The sequence below is a fragment of the Gracilinanus agilis genome, chromosome 4 (assembly GCF_016433145.1).
Source record: "Gracilinanus agilis isolate LMUSP501 chromosome 4, AgileGrace, whole genome shotgun sequence".
In the NCBI taxonomy this organism is placed as follows: Eukaryota; Metazoa; Chordata; class Mammalia; order Didelphimorphia; family Didelphidae; genus Gracilinanus; species Gracilinanus agilis.
Genome location: NC_058133.1, coordinates 325,939,942 through 325,957,725, shown reverse-complemented (window position 1 = coordinate 325,957,725; position 17,784 = coordinate 325,939,942). Strand labels below are relative to the sequence as shown.

General features: G+C 36.2%; 1 protein-coding gene across 1 annotated transcript in view; it reads left to right on the top strand.

Annotated features, from left to right (window-relative positions):
• Positions 1-17,784, top strand: part of ME1 (malic enzyme 1) — a 266,987-nt gene that overhangs the window by 145,631 nt on the left and 103,572 nt on the right. The window contains exon 6 of the mRNA XM_044676308.1: positions 10,538-10,641. Coding sequence (XP_044532243.1) covers positions 10,538-10,641 — 104 coding nt within the window. The remainder of the gene's footprint in view (positions 1-10,537; positions 10,642-17,784) is intronic.

Sequence of the window (17,784 nt, the reverse complement as noted above, 5' to 3'; positions counted from 1 at the left end):
ATCTACATCTAGTAGAGGAGTATCTGGGGTCTTTTATTATAACACTACACATATTTGTGTAGGTATATATTATCTTCTCTGATAGAAAGTTCCTCAAGAATATTAATTATTTTCATATTTTGTGTTTGCTCCCTTTTAAAGGCTCATGTCTAGAGATATTGGGCAAAATTGTAATAGTCCTGATTGAAACACATTATCCCCCCATGACCATGATTAAAATCAAAGCCAAGGGATTTTATTTCAAGAAAACATAAATTAAAACTTTGCCAAACTATTAGAACCAGAAATAAAAGTAAAATTAGAAAGAATTAAATGAGTACCTCCTGAAAGGAAAAGTACCGGAATTGTCATAGCCAAAATCTAGAACTCCCACTTCAAGGACAATTATTGCAAACATCCAGAAAGTTAGTTTATGTACAAAGAAATCATAATCAGGATCACACAACCTAAATGAAGGAAGATCCCAGAATGCAACATTCCAAAGGAGATGTGTTAGTTTTAAATTTAAACTCCAGGTTCTTATTTTCCATAGAGTTTATTAAAAATCACTTGAAATAAAGAAAGCGGATAAGAATAGATTTAAAGTCAATTTTTTAAGTCTGACCACATGACTCTTGTCTGTCTGTTGCACTGTGTTCAGGGAAGTAGAGAGAGCCGGTGCTCCTGCACCCCCCCCCCCCTTTATTCTTCATCCCTGCACATTCACATCCATTGTGCATTCACATCCATTCATGCAGTGTAAACACATAAATGGGATGCAGGGTGAGATAAACTGGGTGGGGAACAGATTCTTTTTATACAGAAGCTTAGGACCTCTATTACATTAAAATTTCCATTATTTCCCTATATATTTATAGTCAGATTTTCAGGGTATGGATTTGTCATCAATTAGTACGTTAATTTAATAAGACGTAGGCACTATGCTTAACTCTAGGAATACAAAGTAAGTGCAAAAACATTGCCTGCCCGCAAGGGACTTAAATTCTGATTCATCAGACAGACAGATAGACAATCATAGTAGGATCTCTAGAATAAAATATAAAATGTTCTACTTGATTTTGAAAGCTCTAAATAACCTACTTCCCTCCTATTTTTATGCCTTATTCACCCCATGTACTCTTCAAACCAATGACACACTGATCTTCTTCTTATAAGACAGTATATCACCCAGCTCCAGGCATTTTCACTGTGTATCACTCATATTTGTAATGCTCTGTTATTCCACTGGCTCCCTGTTACCTACCTCCAGGATCATCTTATTCCCCTCTATGTACTCTGGGATCCAGTGACACCAGCTTCCAAGCTCTTCCCCAAAGACACTTCATCTCTTGACTCTACATTTTCTCTGGCTGTTCCCCATGTCTAGAATTCTCTTCCTCTTCATCTCTATTTCCTGACTTGTATGGCTTTTTCCAGCCCCAGTTAAAGTCCCATTTTTGACAAGGAGCCTTTCTGAGTACCTTATATTATTATTGTTCCTTCTGTTGATTGTCTCCAATTTACCCTGTATATAACTTGTTTGTATATAGTTGCCTTGTTGTCTCCCCCATTAGGCTGTAAACTACTTATGAGCAGAAACTATCCTTTGCCTTTATTTGTATTCCGCATGCTTAATATAGTATTTTCGTACACAGAATAGGTGCTGAATAAATGTTTATTGACTGGGATTTTGTTATAGCACTCAGTGTAGGGAAACTTGTGTTTTTCCAAAGAAAGAGTTTATACCTGTTTGATTTGTCATTATAACCAAAGTTATCTAGCCATCATCAATTTGGATCTGTTCCTTTAAAAAAATTATCTCTTGGAAAATAGAAGAAAGTTTTCATCCTTTAATTTTGTAAAGTTGCCTTTCTTTTAAAACCCTATTAAGGAGATTTTTGTCATCTCATTGAAATAGGTCTCTTGTAAAGAGAGACTATTAGGCTACCTTAAGCAATAAGGCCTTGCTTTATTTCATGAAATGTGGCTCTTTTCTTTTGAGAGGATAAAATATTTCCATAGAAGTAATGAGCGGGCAGCTGGGTAGCTCAGTGGAGTGAGAGTCAGGCCTAGAGACAGGAGGTCCTAGGTTCAAACCTGGCCTCAGCCACTTCCCAGCTGTGTGACCCTGGGCACAATTGACCCCCATTGCCCACCCTTACCAATCTTCTACCTATGAGACAATACATTGAAGTACAAGGGTTTAAAAAAAAAAAAGAAGTAATGAGAGTTAGCATAGTATATTGAATAGGGCACTGGATCTTGCAACCTGGTTTCAAATCCTTCCTCACATATATTTTAGCTACTTGATGTAGCTATTAGATTCAGTGACCTCTAAGGCCTCTTTTAACTCTAAGTCTATAATCTTCTGAACTACATCAAATGGAATTATTTCCTTGTTTGTCTAAAGAGCCCAGTATACTCCTTAAGAAAAAATCCCTAGGACCAGATGGATTCACAAGTGAATTCTATCAAACATTTAAAGCGCAACTAATCCCAATATTATACTATTTGACAAAATAAGCAAAGAAGGAGTTCTACCAAATTCCTTTTATGGCACAAATATGGTACTGATTACAAAGCCAAGCCAACCAAAAACTGAGGGAAAAAAACTACAGACCAATCTCCTTAATGAACACAGATGCAAAAATCTTAAATAGAATACTAGCAAAAAGACTCCAGCAAGTGATCATGAGGACCATTCACTATGATCAGGTGGGATTTATACCAAGAATGCAAGAATGGTTTAATATTAGGAAAACCATCCACATAATTGACCATATCAACAACCAAACTAACAAAAATCACATGATTATCTCAATAGATGCAGAAAAAGTCTTTGACAAAATACAACACTCATTCCTATTTAAAACACTAAAGTATAGGAATAGATGGACCTTTCCTAAAAATAATAAACGGTATATATTTAAAGCCATCAGCAAGTATCATCTGCAATGGGAATAAGTTAGAAGACTTCTCAATAAGATCAGGAGTGAAGGAAGGTTGCCCATTATCACCTCTATAATTAAACATTGTTCTAGAAATGCTAGCAGTAACAATTAGAGAAGAAAAAGAAATCAAAGGGATTAAAATAGGCATTGAGGAGACTAAATTGCTACTCTTTGCAGATGATATGATGGTCTACTTAAAGAATCCTAGAGAATCAACTAAAAAGCTTTATAACAAAAAACTCTGACAGGAGTCTAATTACTCAAATATACAAGGAGTTAAACCAATTATATAAAAAATCAAGCCATTCCCCAATTGATAAATGGGCAAGAGACATGAATAGGCGATTTTCAGATAGAAATCAAAAGTATCAATAAGCACATGAGAAAGTGTTCTAAATATCTAATAATTAGAGAAATGCAAATCAAAACAATTCTGAGGTATCACCTCACACCTAGCAGATTGGCCAAAATGAAAGTAATGAATGCTGGAGGGGATGTGGCAAAACTGGAACATTGTTGGTGGAGTTGTGAACTGATCCAACCATTCTGGATGGCAATTTGGAAGTATGCTCAAAGGGCTATAAAAGAATGCCTGCCCTTTGATCCAGCCATACCATTGTTGGGTTTGTACCCCAAAGAGATCATAGATAAACAGACTTGTACGAAAATATTTATAGCTGCGCTTTTTGTGGTGGCAAAAAACTGGAAAACGAAGGGATGCCCTTCAATTGGGGAATGGCTAAACAAATTGTGGCATATGCTGGTGATGGAATACTATTGCTCTCAAAGGAATAATAAACTGGAGGAATTCCATGTGGACTGGAAAGATCTCCAGGAATTGATGCAGACTGAAAGGAGCAGAGCCAGAAGAACATTGTACACAGAGACCAATACACTGTGGTAAAATCGAATGTAATGGACTTCTGTACTAGCAGCAATGCAGTGACCCAGGACAATTCTGAGGGATTTATGGAAAAGAACACTACCCACACTCAGAGGAAGAACTACAGGAGTGGAAACACAGAAGAGGGGCAACTGCTTGAACACATGGGTTGAGGCGGACATGATTGGGGATATAGACTTGAAACTACCACACCAATGCAACTATCAACAATTTAGAAATAGGTCTTGATCAATGACACATGTTAAAACCAGTGGAAATACACATCAGCCATGGGGGGAGGGGGAAGTCAGGGAGTGAAGGGGAAAGTAAGAGCATGAATTATGTAACCATGTTAACTTTTCAAAAAAATAAATATTAATAAATGCTAAAAAAAAAAAGAATCCTAGAGAATCAACTAAAAAGCTAGTGGAAATAATCAACAACTTTAGGAAAAGTAGTAGGATACAAAATAAGCCCACACAAATCATCAGCATTTCTATAGATTTCCAACACACCTCAGCAGCAAGAGTTAGAAAGAGAAATGCCATTTAAAAATCACCCTAGAGAATATAAAATACTTAGGAATTTATCTGTCAAGACAAACACAGGAATTATGTGAACACAACTACAAAACACTTTCCACACAATTAAAACTAGATCTAAATAATTGGAAAAACATTGATTGCTCATGGGTAGGATGAACTAACATAATAAAAATGATCATTCTATCCAAATTAATTTACGTATTCAGTGCCATACCTATCAAACTACCAAGAAACTTTTATTGAATAGAAAAAATTATAATGGAGTTTATTTGGAAGACCAAAAGATCAAAAATATCAAGGGAAATAATGAAAAAATATGAAGGATCGGGGCCTAGCAGTACCAAATCTTAAAATGTACCAAAAAAAAAGCAGTGGTCATCAAAATAATAAGGTACTGGCTAAGAGACAGAAGGGAGGACCAATGGAATAGACTGACTTTTGGGACAAGAACCCACTGTTTGACAAAAACTGCTGCAAAAAGTGGAAAACAGTATGGGAAAGATTAGGTTTAGATCAACACCTCACACCCTATACCAAGATAAATTCAGAATGAGTAAATGACTTAAATATAAAGAAGGAAACTATAAATTAGGTGAACATAGAATAACATACCTGTCAGATCTATGGGAAAGGAAAGAATTTAAGACCAAGCAAAAGATAGAGAATATGACAAAATATAAAATGAATAATTTTGATTACATTAAATTAAAAGGTTTTGTACCAACCAAATCAATGCAGCCAAAATTAGAAGGGAAGTAACAAATTGGGGAAAAAATCTTTATAACAAAAATCTCTGACAAAGATCTAATTACTCAAATTCATGAATTGCTAAATCAATTGTACAAAAAAATCTAGCCACTCCCTAATTGATAAATGGGCAAGGGACATGAATAGGCAGTTTTCAGATAAAGAAATCAAAAACTATCAATAAGCATATGAAAAAGTGTTCTAAATCTCTTATAATTAGTGAAAATGCAAATCAAAATAACTCTGAGGTACCACCTCTTACCTAGCAGATTGGCTAATATGACAGCAAAGGAAAGTAATAAATGTTGGAGGGGATGTGGCAAAATTGGGATATTAATGTATTGCTGGTAGATTTGTGAATTGATCCAACTATTCTGGCGGGCAATTTGGAATTATGCCCAAAGGGCTTTAAATGACTGCCAGCCCTTTGACCCAGCCATACCACTTCTGGGTTTGTACCTGAAAGAGATAACAGGGAAAAATAAGTGCATAAAAATATATGTAGCCATGCTCTTTGTAGTGGCAACAAATTGGAAAATGAGGTGATATCCATCAGTTGGGGAATGACTGAACAAATTGTGGTATCTGATGATGATGGAATCCTATTGTGCTGAAAGGAATAATGAACTGGAGGAATTCCATGTGAACTGGAATGACCTCCAAGAATTGATGCAGAGTGAAAGGAGCAGAACCAGGAGAACATTATACACAGAGATTGATACACTGTGGCACCATCCAATGTAAGGATCTAGGAAAATTCTGAGGGACTTATGAGAAAGAACGCTATCCACCTTCAGAGGCAGAACTGTGGGAGCAGAAATGCAGAAGAAAAACATATGATTGATCACATGGTTTGATGGGGATGTGATTGGGGATGTAGTCTAAACCAGTGGTTCCCAAACTTTTTTGGCCATACCCCCTGTCACACACTATCACCGCCCCCTTAAAGTTATTTACCACCCCCAAATGCACCTGTGGCCATCACCGCCTCTCTGGATCGTTGCAGCACCCACCAGGGGGTGGTGTCGCCCACTTTGGGAATCACTGCTCTAAAAAATCACTCTTTTCCAAGTATTAATAATATAGAAATGGGTCTTGATCAGTGATACATGTAAAATCCAGTTGAATTGCATGTTGCTATTAGAGGGGAAAGGGAAAAGGGGAGGAAAAGAATATGAACCATATAAACATGGGGAAACCCCCCCCCCCAAACCAATAAATAAATAAATTCAAAGAAAAAAGAAAATAAAGAGCCCAGTATGGTACCTTCCTAAAAGTAGTCATTCAGTAAATATTTTTTTGTTTGGGGAAGGATGAGTTCCATTTTATTTATGTTGAATTTGAGATGCCTTTGGAACTTCTAAGTTCAGGGTATCCAGGAGGTGGTTGGTGATAAGAAACCAGAACTCAGGAGAGAGATTAGGGCTGGATAAGAAGATCTTATAATCATCTAAGGGTGTCCGCCCATTATGAAAGTAATTTTGAACCATTAGGAAGTCAGAAGTAAAGAGGATAGGGGATATCCTAACATAACCTAGTTTGAGGTGACACAGGGTCAAAAATAATGGTTAAAGCAAGCCCTCTTTCTCAATTTTGTATGAGGAAAAAATGGGGATTGAATTTCTAAGATATCTTGAACTCAGAATTTACATCATTGTAACCATATTATTATGTTATGTACATCATGATATCCCATGTTTAGCTTTTCCGCCCTGAAGTAGCACTTGATTTCCCCAGAGGAATATCTAGTACAGAAAAAAGAGCTATATTGTGAAGGTAATTAAGTTTGCAAAAGAACAAAATATAACAAAACTCTACAATAGCTGTGATTCCAGTATCTTTTGTCAGTTGAGGGAAGCCCTGGTCACCATATCCACCTGACATTTAAAAAAAATTATATAGGATTTCTTTTTCTCAGTGATTGTTTTTAAAAGCATAGAACACTCAATAATGAATATCTTGACCTGTTAAGATGTTCAAACAAATAGTTGGTGTGATTTTTATGAATTCAGCTCTAACCTTCAGTTTGTGTTCTGAATAACAGGATAATGGTTGACTGGCTTATTTATTTTTTGACACTTTTTTTGTAAAGAATTAGCAGAATGGTTTGCCACTGATTGCTTCAAATGGCCATTGTTCTTTTCAGCTGTTGAGAATTTTCTCCTTTTGTCTGATATTTAGATTGACCATACATTACTCCAAACAACCTCATAAAAGAACTTTTTGCTTGTTCCTTGCTGAATTGCACCACTTTTGTGAAATCATATTCACTGAGCTGGAAAAGAATTTCTAGATCTCAGTGAAATTGTGCTTTGAATGGGATTGAATTATACATTGTTGAGCTAATTGTCTTTTTTATAACTGGCTAATGTTCAGTCAATAAAAACCTCATGACTATTAAGTTGATTACATTTTTCATGGGAAACTCATTGCCATTTTCCATTGAATCCATTTACTAATCTACCATTCATTATTATGATCATCTTTAAATTAAAGTTATTTTTATAGCTATTTTAATTTATCAGATATTGAATTGGGCAGTGAAATAACAAACCAATGTGAATGTACAATACAACGTGATTGTTTTGTTAAATAAAAATGTCCTTTGGAGTGGAGGAGCAATAGGAGGTTTTGGTGAAACCTCCTATATGGGTGGTACAGTGAGTTTACTTTGAATTTGTTTTAGTGACCCTGCAGGTGAATGTGGTTTGTGAAGAATCAGCTGACAGGATAACATTGCTCACTTATCTCCACCTATTACCACTGACTAATGAGGGAGCAGCTGGTATCCCACAATTAGTAATTAGATTATAAAATGAACTCAAGAGTAATAAACTCTGATATTCTGAACTCTATTTTTGACTGCAATTGTTAAATTTAAACCTAGAAGATCAATAAGCTTAAAGTTGTTTTCATTAGTGACCAGGAGAAGTGGTAACTGACAGACTTCCCCTTGGAATTAAGGATGAATCCTAAACCTTATCTATATAATGAATTTATGGTAAATCTTCAGTAGATTCCTAAAGAAACTGATAACCTGAAGCCTGCCTGGCAGATTTCCTGGCCAGACCAAAGGCTTGACTCTGATAGCTTGATGATTTATCTCAGTTTAAGATGATTTTAATTTTATAGTTGATTTTCTTGTTGATATTCAGTAGATTTGTTTATGGATGTTGAAGGATGACTAAAGCTAGATGCTGATAGCGCTGTTAATATAGAAATAGCCAGTGAGCAGTCTAGGTACATAATGCTACCAGATATCAGTAACCTAGCTAGGAGACAATCCTGAGATGATCCTGCCCTCCCACCAGTATCTCAAAATTGAGACCCTGATGTTCTAAGTTTTCCTCCTTTTATAGGTACATCTCAACTGACTTTTGGTCTCATGCCAGCTCAAATGCCCTCTCTGCATTCTGTGTTCCAACTCAGTAACTGGCAATCATGCTGGTCCAAAATGGCTTCTTGCAAAAATTTACAGTATACATCTTTTTCACTGTCAGTGTGTGTATGTGTGTGTGTTTATGTTTTTTCATGGACTGTAGTTAATTTTAATGGAATATTTTTTTCTAATATTATACATTGAAAACAAAAAGTTTGCCAGTACCTTATTGACACTTTATGTATACATTAAGCAGACTTTGATTTGTAGCTTTGCTTCTTTCAGTACCTCAAAGATGGATGATTTTTCTAATAAAGGCACCCTATCTTCAGACTGCTATTTGTAGTACTTCTCCAATCCAACTTCTGCAGTTGCCAGATTGATATTCCTCAGATTAAGGTCTAATTTTCTGCTTTTTCTGTATATATTTTTGGGATTATTTTCCTTTAGAACATAAATGTTCAAAAAAAGTTCCCAGTGCACTAGATCGAAAATTAACTTTCATACTATTCCCAACTATTTTTCTCTATATACATATCAGATATTTCTTTTTTCAACATTCTGTTATATTTTATGTTTTTGAGGGTTCTTTTTGTTTGATTCATCATATTCAGCTAGGTTTATTGAAGTATCTTATCATTTTACTTTCTTTTTACAATTCAGTAAATATGTTAAAATACAGTTTTATGCTATTAGGTGCATATAAACTTAAATTCCTTTTTTTTCTAATTGGATATTTAACATAATTCCATGTTTCTTAATGCTTTCTAATTTAAATCAACCCATTGTTAAGACTATAATTTCTGATTTTCTAGGGTCTTCTCTGTCAACTTTCTGAAAATTCTTGCATTTTTACTAAATTCAATTTGTATTAAATCCAATCTAACATAAAACATTAAATATGCAGGGACTACATTTTTATGGATTAGTGTTACCGAAAGCTATCTATATCATACCTTTGAAAAAAACTAAAATGACATTTTAACTTCTGTAATGACAGAAATTTTATAGTTTTATTGACTAGAAATTTTGATTCAAAAAATAACATAGTTCTTCAAAAATGAGATGTGCTATATATCGCCTGATATATTCAGTCTTAGAAAAAGTAACTATCATAAGCCACTTAGAGTTTGCTTCCTTTGAGAATAAACAAGATTTTTTCTTTTGTTTGTGCTAATTATTCTATTAAATATTTAACTGAAGTATTATAAGACTAGTAAACTTGACAAGAAAAATGAAAAATTCAAAAACATGTCTTTTTGTGAATATTATACTAGAATCACCTCAGTAGCGCACTGGGTCTGAAGCCAGAAAGATACAAATTCAAATCCTGCCTCAGGCACTTACTTGTGTGACTCTGGGCAAATTATTTAATCTCTGCCTGCCTCAGTTTCCTCAACTGTAAAATTATGATGATTATAATAATAGAACCTACCTCTCAAAGTTCTTATGAGGATTAAATAGGAATATTTGGAATACACTTAGCACAATGCTTCTTTGATATTTTAAATTAATTTTTCTACTTTTACACCTAGATAAATACATTAGACAGGTTAATTATGAAACAGCATACTATTATTTTGTTTCTGTTTTGGATTTTAATAATAGCTTGCCTTTATATAGATAGCACTTTAAGTTTTATGAAAAACTTTACAAATATTCTCACATTTATCTTCACAACTCAGAAAGTCAATGCTATTATTATTTCATTTTACATTTAAGGAAATTGAGACAAATCAAGATTGAGTCACTTGCCCAGGGCCATGCTAGTAACCTAATGTGTTTTTGAGGTGAAGTTTGAACTCAGGCCTTTTAAACTCCAGTGCTCTTCCCACAATGCCACTTACCTGCTTGAAAAAATAAAAATGCAAAATGAAAATTTATAAATCACCTTCTCAAAACAATCCTGTGATAAAAACTAAACTTCAGAGATTTTAATGACTTGCCCATAGGTAAGTGACTTACATGTGTCCAGATAAAATCCAGACATCTTTCCATGATATTGGTGACTTACCCAGTGTCTCTGTCTCTGTCTCTGTCTTTCTCTCAACAGGAGCTGCTAAAAGATCCTTTATATATTGGACTGAGGCATAAAAGAGTGAGAGGAGGTGATTATGATGACTTTTTGGATGAATTTATGGAGGCAGTTACTTCCAGGTATGTATAGATAAACCTTATTTCACATTTTTCATCATTGTATAGTTGGGGAAAATATTTGAAGATGGAAAAAGCAAAGTGGAATGCTTTTGTGAAATGTGAAAATTAAAAAAACGTAAAAATTCCAATGTATTAAAGAGATAGAATTTATGGTAATTAAATCAGATCTGAGTAAAGTATACCACCTTGAATTAATTCATAATTGATGATGTATGAATTGTATGACATATTACGTGTTCATCTTCACAACTGGTTATTTTGGCCAGCAGAGATAATATAATTTTTGCTTCAACGAAAGAAACATCACACTATGTGTTTTTTTTCCCCTGAACTTCTTTCTTTCAAGGTTGTCTGAGAGTATTCTGTGTCTCTATAGTTAAGAAATGGATTTTAGAAACTGATGATTTTGAAATATGGAAGGGCTATGGTAATGATGTCTCTATCTAGAAGTTAAATTGATTAATACTTATTGAATCACCAACATTACTGAGCAGGATGCATTTCAGTTACCTTCACTTTGCAGTACCCCAGAGTAGGGGCAGAGGAGGCAAATCTCTGAGCATGATTTTAAGAATATAGCCCACGAACACTAAGCCTTCCACATTTAGCCCCTAACAATTGGTGAGATATATGGGACAAAAAGATGCAACTAATGTGAATTTGCTTCAGGGACTCCGTCAAACTAGGGGTGTTCTAGGAAGAAATGACTTGGTAGGCCTTAAGCTTTTGAAGTGAGATTCAGAGAAGGAAGATTCTTTTCTTGCCATGAATTTATTAGCAAAGGATATTTTCCAAAATTATTGGGCAGGGCAGTTGATGTTAGAAAAGGATTTGATTAGGCCTAGACTTATATATGCCATAATTGAGAGTTAATTAAATAGACTCTGGAGACTGAGGCATGATAACCTGGCCAAATTCATGATAAAAGAACTGAATTATTTTTTGAGGCAGCTGGATAGCAGAGTGGATTGAATGGAGTTCTTAAAGTCAGGAAGACCTGAGTTAAAAATCCTACCTCAGATACTTTGTGCCTGTGTGACCCTGGACAAGTCACTTAACCTCAGTTTGCCTCAATTTCCTCATCTGTTAAATGGGGTTACTCCCTTCCTCACAGGATTGTTGTGAATATCAAATGAGTTAACATGTGTATAATGTTTTTCACATCTTAAAGTGTTATATAAATGCTAGCTATTAGTATTGTTATCATCATCACCATTAGCAGCATCAAGGCCAAGTTTGGTTTTGCAAATGTCCCAAGCACTTACAATGTAATATTATTAGTATGTAATAATTCCTACCTACGAACCTTAGTAACTTGGCATTATATTCTTATACTATTTATATGACTTCTGTAAATGTATGGAAAATGGTATCTAAGATATGTCAGAAAGCACCATCTATCATTGGATGAGGACCAGGTCACTGTTACTGGGTTATAACCCTAGTTCTGTCACTTAATTTTTATTTAGCAATATTTAGCAAATCATTTTACATCTCTGAGCTTTAGTTTAAACATCTACAAAATCAGGAACTTCGATTAGATTATCTACAAAGAGTCTTCAAATTTTAATGTCATGAGAATTAAAGGCCTAGTTACTGCCATAATAATCTCAGAATTAATAAACTGGAAATTAAAATCAATTTACAATTTTTTCAGAATATTTTTACTTGGCATTTATGTAAACATGAATTTTATTAATACTGAAAATATACAAGTTAGTGTAAATTATGTGGTACAAATTAGTTTTATGAGTGTTGGTGGGATGCAGAATAAAAAAAGTATTCCATAGTCTGAGTCTAATCAGAAAAGTTCCTGAAGAAAGTCTATTTTGAAGATATCTAGAATATTAAAATAAAAGATGATGCAGTATAATCTATAATCCAGTAATGTAGTATGTTATGTTAAAAGAAAATGGGGCGAGAGGAGACACACACACACACACACACACACACACACACACACACCTCTATGTGAGTGCTACTAATAGAAGGGCTATGCTTCTCCCTACCTGACAGGCTCTGCTGGACAGAGCCTGCCAAGCTGTCTCCTATCAACAGTTGCCCAGGCAGGGAACCACTGAGAAGTTGTGTGTGTTGTCAACTTCTCTAGTTCCTCAACCTGGGGTTGGTTTGAATGTTGATATGGGCTATTAATGTGCTGATTGGATAATGCTATGAGTCTGATTGCGTGACTATCTTCCCCTTCCTAATAGCTTTAGATATATTGACCACTCAGGAAAGGTACTTCAGTCTTTGACTTGGTATCAAACTGTATTTAATTCTGGCCTAACAGGGTTAGGGACAAGAGAAAGGATAGAGGATCTGGGAATGCTATTGCTAATTTTCTAAGGAGATGATCAAAGCTATAGAAGTTGCTTGATCAAGTAGAGGCTGGAGATTCTTCACCCTCTCACTAACTCTGGCTTGACTTCGCTGGAGCCAAGCCAAAGAATGGGGAAGGCTGTTGATCTTCTTGAATGATCGTGGTGCTGTTTTCTCTCAGCTCTATTGATGGTAGATATAATAGCTCTCTAGGTCTCTCAGGCAAGATAGTTGAATTGCAGATATAGGGCCTACCCTCCTTCTTGAACCTCCCTTCACCCAAGATTGCTCCAGAATGAGCGGTCTTGTGCTGTGCTTGATGGGTATTTATAAGGTTGGCTCCAACTGACTTTTGGCCCTGGCTCATGGCACCTGGGTACATTCTGAGGTCTCCAATTGATGATCTTGTCACTCAAAAGTGGTATCCATCTTGTCCCAGAAATCCATTATAACAGTTATATGATAATGGATGGCACAAGGTCCTCTGATGGTATGAGGAGATGAAGCTGAGTGGGTGTGGAAATCTCTAGGTGTGGCTCTAAGTTGTGGTAGTGAACACAAAGGACCCCACCGGAGTATTTGTGAATAAACTAATACACACAGCTTCAATATAACAGTGTCCCAGGAATAAGTGATCAAGTAAAGAGACTGTGGGTTAGCTCACACAGCTCCTTTGACTACTTATCCTGGCTCCAATGATGGATAATGCTTGTGACTGAGTCTTAACTGTAGTTTGAGTAATCCCTCTTCCTTCAGATAGCCAAGGAAGGATATGTTTGATGATCCTTAGGGTAAAAATGACATCCACCTAAATAAGTTTCAAGATTTAATGATAACAGAGTTAGGGAAAGGGAAACAGGGAACTAAAGGAAAGAGGTGTAAAGGGAATCCTTGGCTAAAGCTACAGATGGTCAGGTGATATCAAATCGAAGGTAGTCAGGGTTTGAGATTAGCAGTTGAAGAGGTTTGCCTTTCTCAGTTGCAACCTGGCCAGGCCAGGCTGCTTAACTTGAACTAGGTTGTTTGATGGTATTGCTTCTTCTTTGATGATCAATTAATTAGGATGTATAGTATAGAGTCACATAGAAGTTGAGAGTATGGTAGTGATCAGAGCTGGATGCAGGTATCCTAAATTGATTTGGCCTGCCCAACTTCCAACCAAACCTCTCCCAAATCCCTTCTTCAAATTGAGAGAGCTTTTGGTCCAAAATCCTGCTATTTATAGTCTGCCAGCAACTGACTTTTGCCCTTGCTGGCTTGTGCCAGGCTTGGTTGATTCTAAGTTCCAAACTGACAAATGTCAATCATTCTGCTCTCCATTTTGCATAGCAAAAATGATATTATAAGTATTAAATATTATATTACAGTTGACCTACTTACTGGCTTTGTGACCATGGGGAAATAATTTTATCTTTCTGGGCTTCACTTTTCCTCATACTCTTCAAGACTTCATTACCCTCGTCCCCAGCCCACACTCCCTGACCAAGGTTCCCAGTGAGCCGCTGTCTCCTTCTCCCCTTAGGGTTGCATGGATAGTCCTGAGAGTCTGGGGTCTCATGCTGTCACACTTGGACCCTCATTGGTATGCTTCCCATTTATGATGAGCCAGTCACCGAATTAGCCTTTACCAAAGGTATTTACCAAGTATACTAAGAACAGCTGGTACAAAATATTTCTACCTTAAAAGTGTGTTCTCTGGGAAGTTTAGAGGCCAGAGAAAGAGTGTCTTAGAGGAAAAGGGTGCTGAGGAGACTCTATGTGGCCAAAGGGAGGTCTGTGAGCTCCTTTCCTGAGGTCATCGCCTGCCTTCTTTTCTGATTCAAGAATGTCATGACCCTTGGAGCAGGCGCTTCCTTAGCAATAGCAGCACTTCCAGAGAAGAACAGGTGCCACAGCTGCATTTGTACTCCTGCTGACTTCATTATTCCCCTTAGTGCCACTGCTATTCATTTGTGACTAAAATATTCATTTTTTTGCTTTTCATTTTCCCTCCCCTGTCATGTCAGATCCATTACAAAGTCCTATCCAGCCTCTCTCTACCATTCCTGTGGCCAAGGGGATTTTTAATCCCCTTGATTTTTGCTCCTGGATCTTTCTCCTGTTCCTCTGAATCCATCCTTCATGCCAAATTCATCTTCTGTATGCGTATTATGTTATTACTCAGCAGCCTTCAGTGAGTTCTAATTGTTCACCAAGTTAGGCCCATGCTCCTTATTCTGTCATTCAAAACCCATCTCTGTCTGGCTCTGTCCTATTACTTCTCACTATCTATGTTCAGTGTTGTAGATGATGCATCTCTTATTGCTTTTGTGCTATAGACAGCCTCAAATATTGGCTGTCTCCAGATAAGCTCTGCACCTTCCTGCCACTATCTTTTTACTCTCACTGTTCTCTCTGCCTAGAATTTGTCTTTCCTTTTTCCTTGTTGAATTGCTATTCTTCTTAAACCTTACATAGCACTTTGAATGAAAACATATGTAAAATATTTTGGCTCTATTGATTAGAGCAGGGTTCAGCAACCTTTTTGGCCATGAGAGCCATAAATGCCACATTTTTTAAAATTTAATTTCATGAGATCTGTACAGTGCTCACAGTGCGCGCTCCTGTAACAGCGCCTGAATAAAAATTGACTTCATGGCTCCTGCAGAAAGAGCCATATCTGGCCCTCAAAAGAGCCAGATATGGCTCGAGAGCCATACGTTATTAGAGGATATATTTTATATTACAGTTACCTCTGTATGTAACTATTGTAAAGGGTAAAATAATGGTTGGACTATTTAAGAGTATGTTCACCAGGAATTAATTACTTAATTCCAAATGAATTACTGAAGTCAGAATGACTTTTATTGTAGTTCATTTACAAATAGAAAGAGTGAAAGTAAGGAAAATGAGAGAGAGATATAATTACTCCTGCCTGGTCCAAACCAGGCAGGGCTTCAGAGGCCCCAGCAAAGGAGGGCACAGAAGTTAATTAAACAAGGCTTCTAGCCACAAGGCCTCCTCCCAGACAAGGGGCCTCTCCAAAGGCTGGTACCTCAAGAAAAGTCAAAGAAAGGGAGTCAGCCTTTTTGCTCACCCATGTGGCAGTCCAAAGGGAAGCAGTCTGATGTCTCAAACCCAAGCTCCTCTAAGGCCAAGTTCAAAGAGGGAAAACCTCACAGGAAGTTACCATCATATTTAAAAGACAGTTTTTTGCATCACTTCCTGTGTCTTCTTTCCACTTTTATGTGGACCCATGGTAGCTTTAACTTTCCTTCAGACTCCAGAGGGGGGGGGGGGGGGGGGGGGGGGGAGTAGTCAGTTGGTTTTGATTTGTCACTCACTACCTCATGTGGGTCATAGACCCCACCCCCCAATTTAAGGATTAAGTGGGAGTGTATACATTCCTGGTGGCTAAAATATAAAGAATAAATAGGGGAAAGTTAATCCCATCTTCACACCAAATGTATAATCCCCTGATAGATAGCAAAATGCTCCATCAGAACTGTGATGTAGATATCTCATACAAACTTTGTAATGCCCTATTCCCTAGCACAGTATTCTTTGTAAAATAGGGATTTAATGAATGTTTATTGAATTCAACTGAGGCAAGATGGTTACTGTTAGGGATAATGAGTAAAAAAATTCTTACCTTGGAAGGAAAGTTGTCCTCCAAGTTCTAGTCCAAATTTAAGCCATCATATTTGTTTGAATTAGCCAGTTTGGGGTTCCATATTTTTTAAAGTTGCATAACTTTAGGGGAAGAAATACTCATAGAAACAGTTGCATTAATACTAAAAATACTAGCATCAAATAAGGGGGCTTTATTAATGAAAAAAATGTGAATATCTGTAGTCAAAATTTTCAGAGGTTAGTAGAAACCCAGCTAAAAAGTTGGAATTATTCTTTCTAAGAAAGGACACAAAAGAAACTTTTAAGAGTCCTGTATCCAACTGAAGGACCTCTTGAAGTCAAAACTTTAAGAGTTTTTTAATTTTTATTTTATTGAATAGAATTGGATATTAAATAGGTTCTCTGTTCTGTTATGGGCAAATAACTTTGCCTAAAGGTGCTATAGGCAAGGAAATTAGTAACATCCATTAAAGATAATGGCTCTATTGTATCTTCTTTGATGATACAATGTTAGCAAAATATGGAAGAATTCAGTGTCTTGCAAAGAACAACAAAATCTTTCAAGGTAACCTATTGGAATCTATAATAAAAACCAGGCTATTCAACCTTAAAGAAACAAAACATATTTAAGAAATGCAACAGGGGCAGCTGGGTAGCTCAGTGGAGTGAGAGTCAGGCCTAGAGACAGGAGGTCCTAGGTTCAAACCTGGCCTCAGCCACTTCCCAGCTGTACAAGTCACTGGGCAAGTCACTTGACCCCCATTGCCCACCCTTACCAATCTTCCACCTATGAGACAATACACTGAAGTACAAGGGTTTTAAAAAAAAAGAAATGCAACATTATTTCTAGAAAATGGTCTAAAGGAAAAATGATTTTTTCTAATAAAATAGTTACATAAACAAATATTGATATATTAATATAGTTAAGTATTATTGCATTGTAAGAAATATTATTGATTCAGAAAATCATGAATAGGCTTGTATGAACTAATGCAAACTTAGAATCCAGAAAGCAGTAAATAGAATGACTACATCAGTGTTATTACAATGATTACAATGAATGGAAAATAGAAAAGTAATAGAACAATCAGAACTAAGTGCCACAAAGTTATAAAGACCAAGCATGATCCTAAAGAAGAATTATGATAAACTCCTCTCCCAACCTGTTTACAGAAGTGGGAACCATTTATGTGGAATTTTGTATTAAAT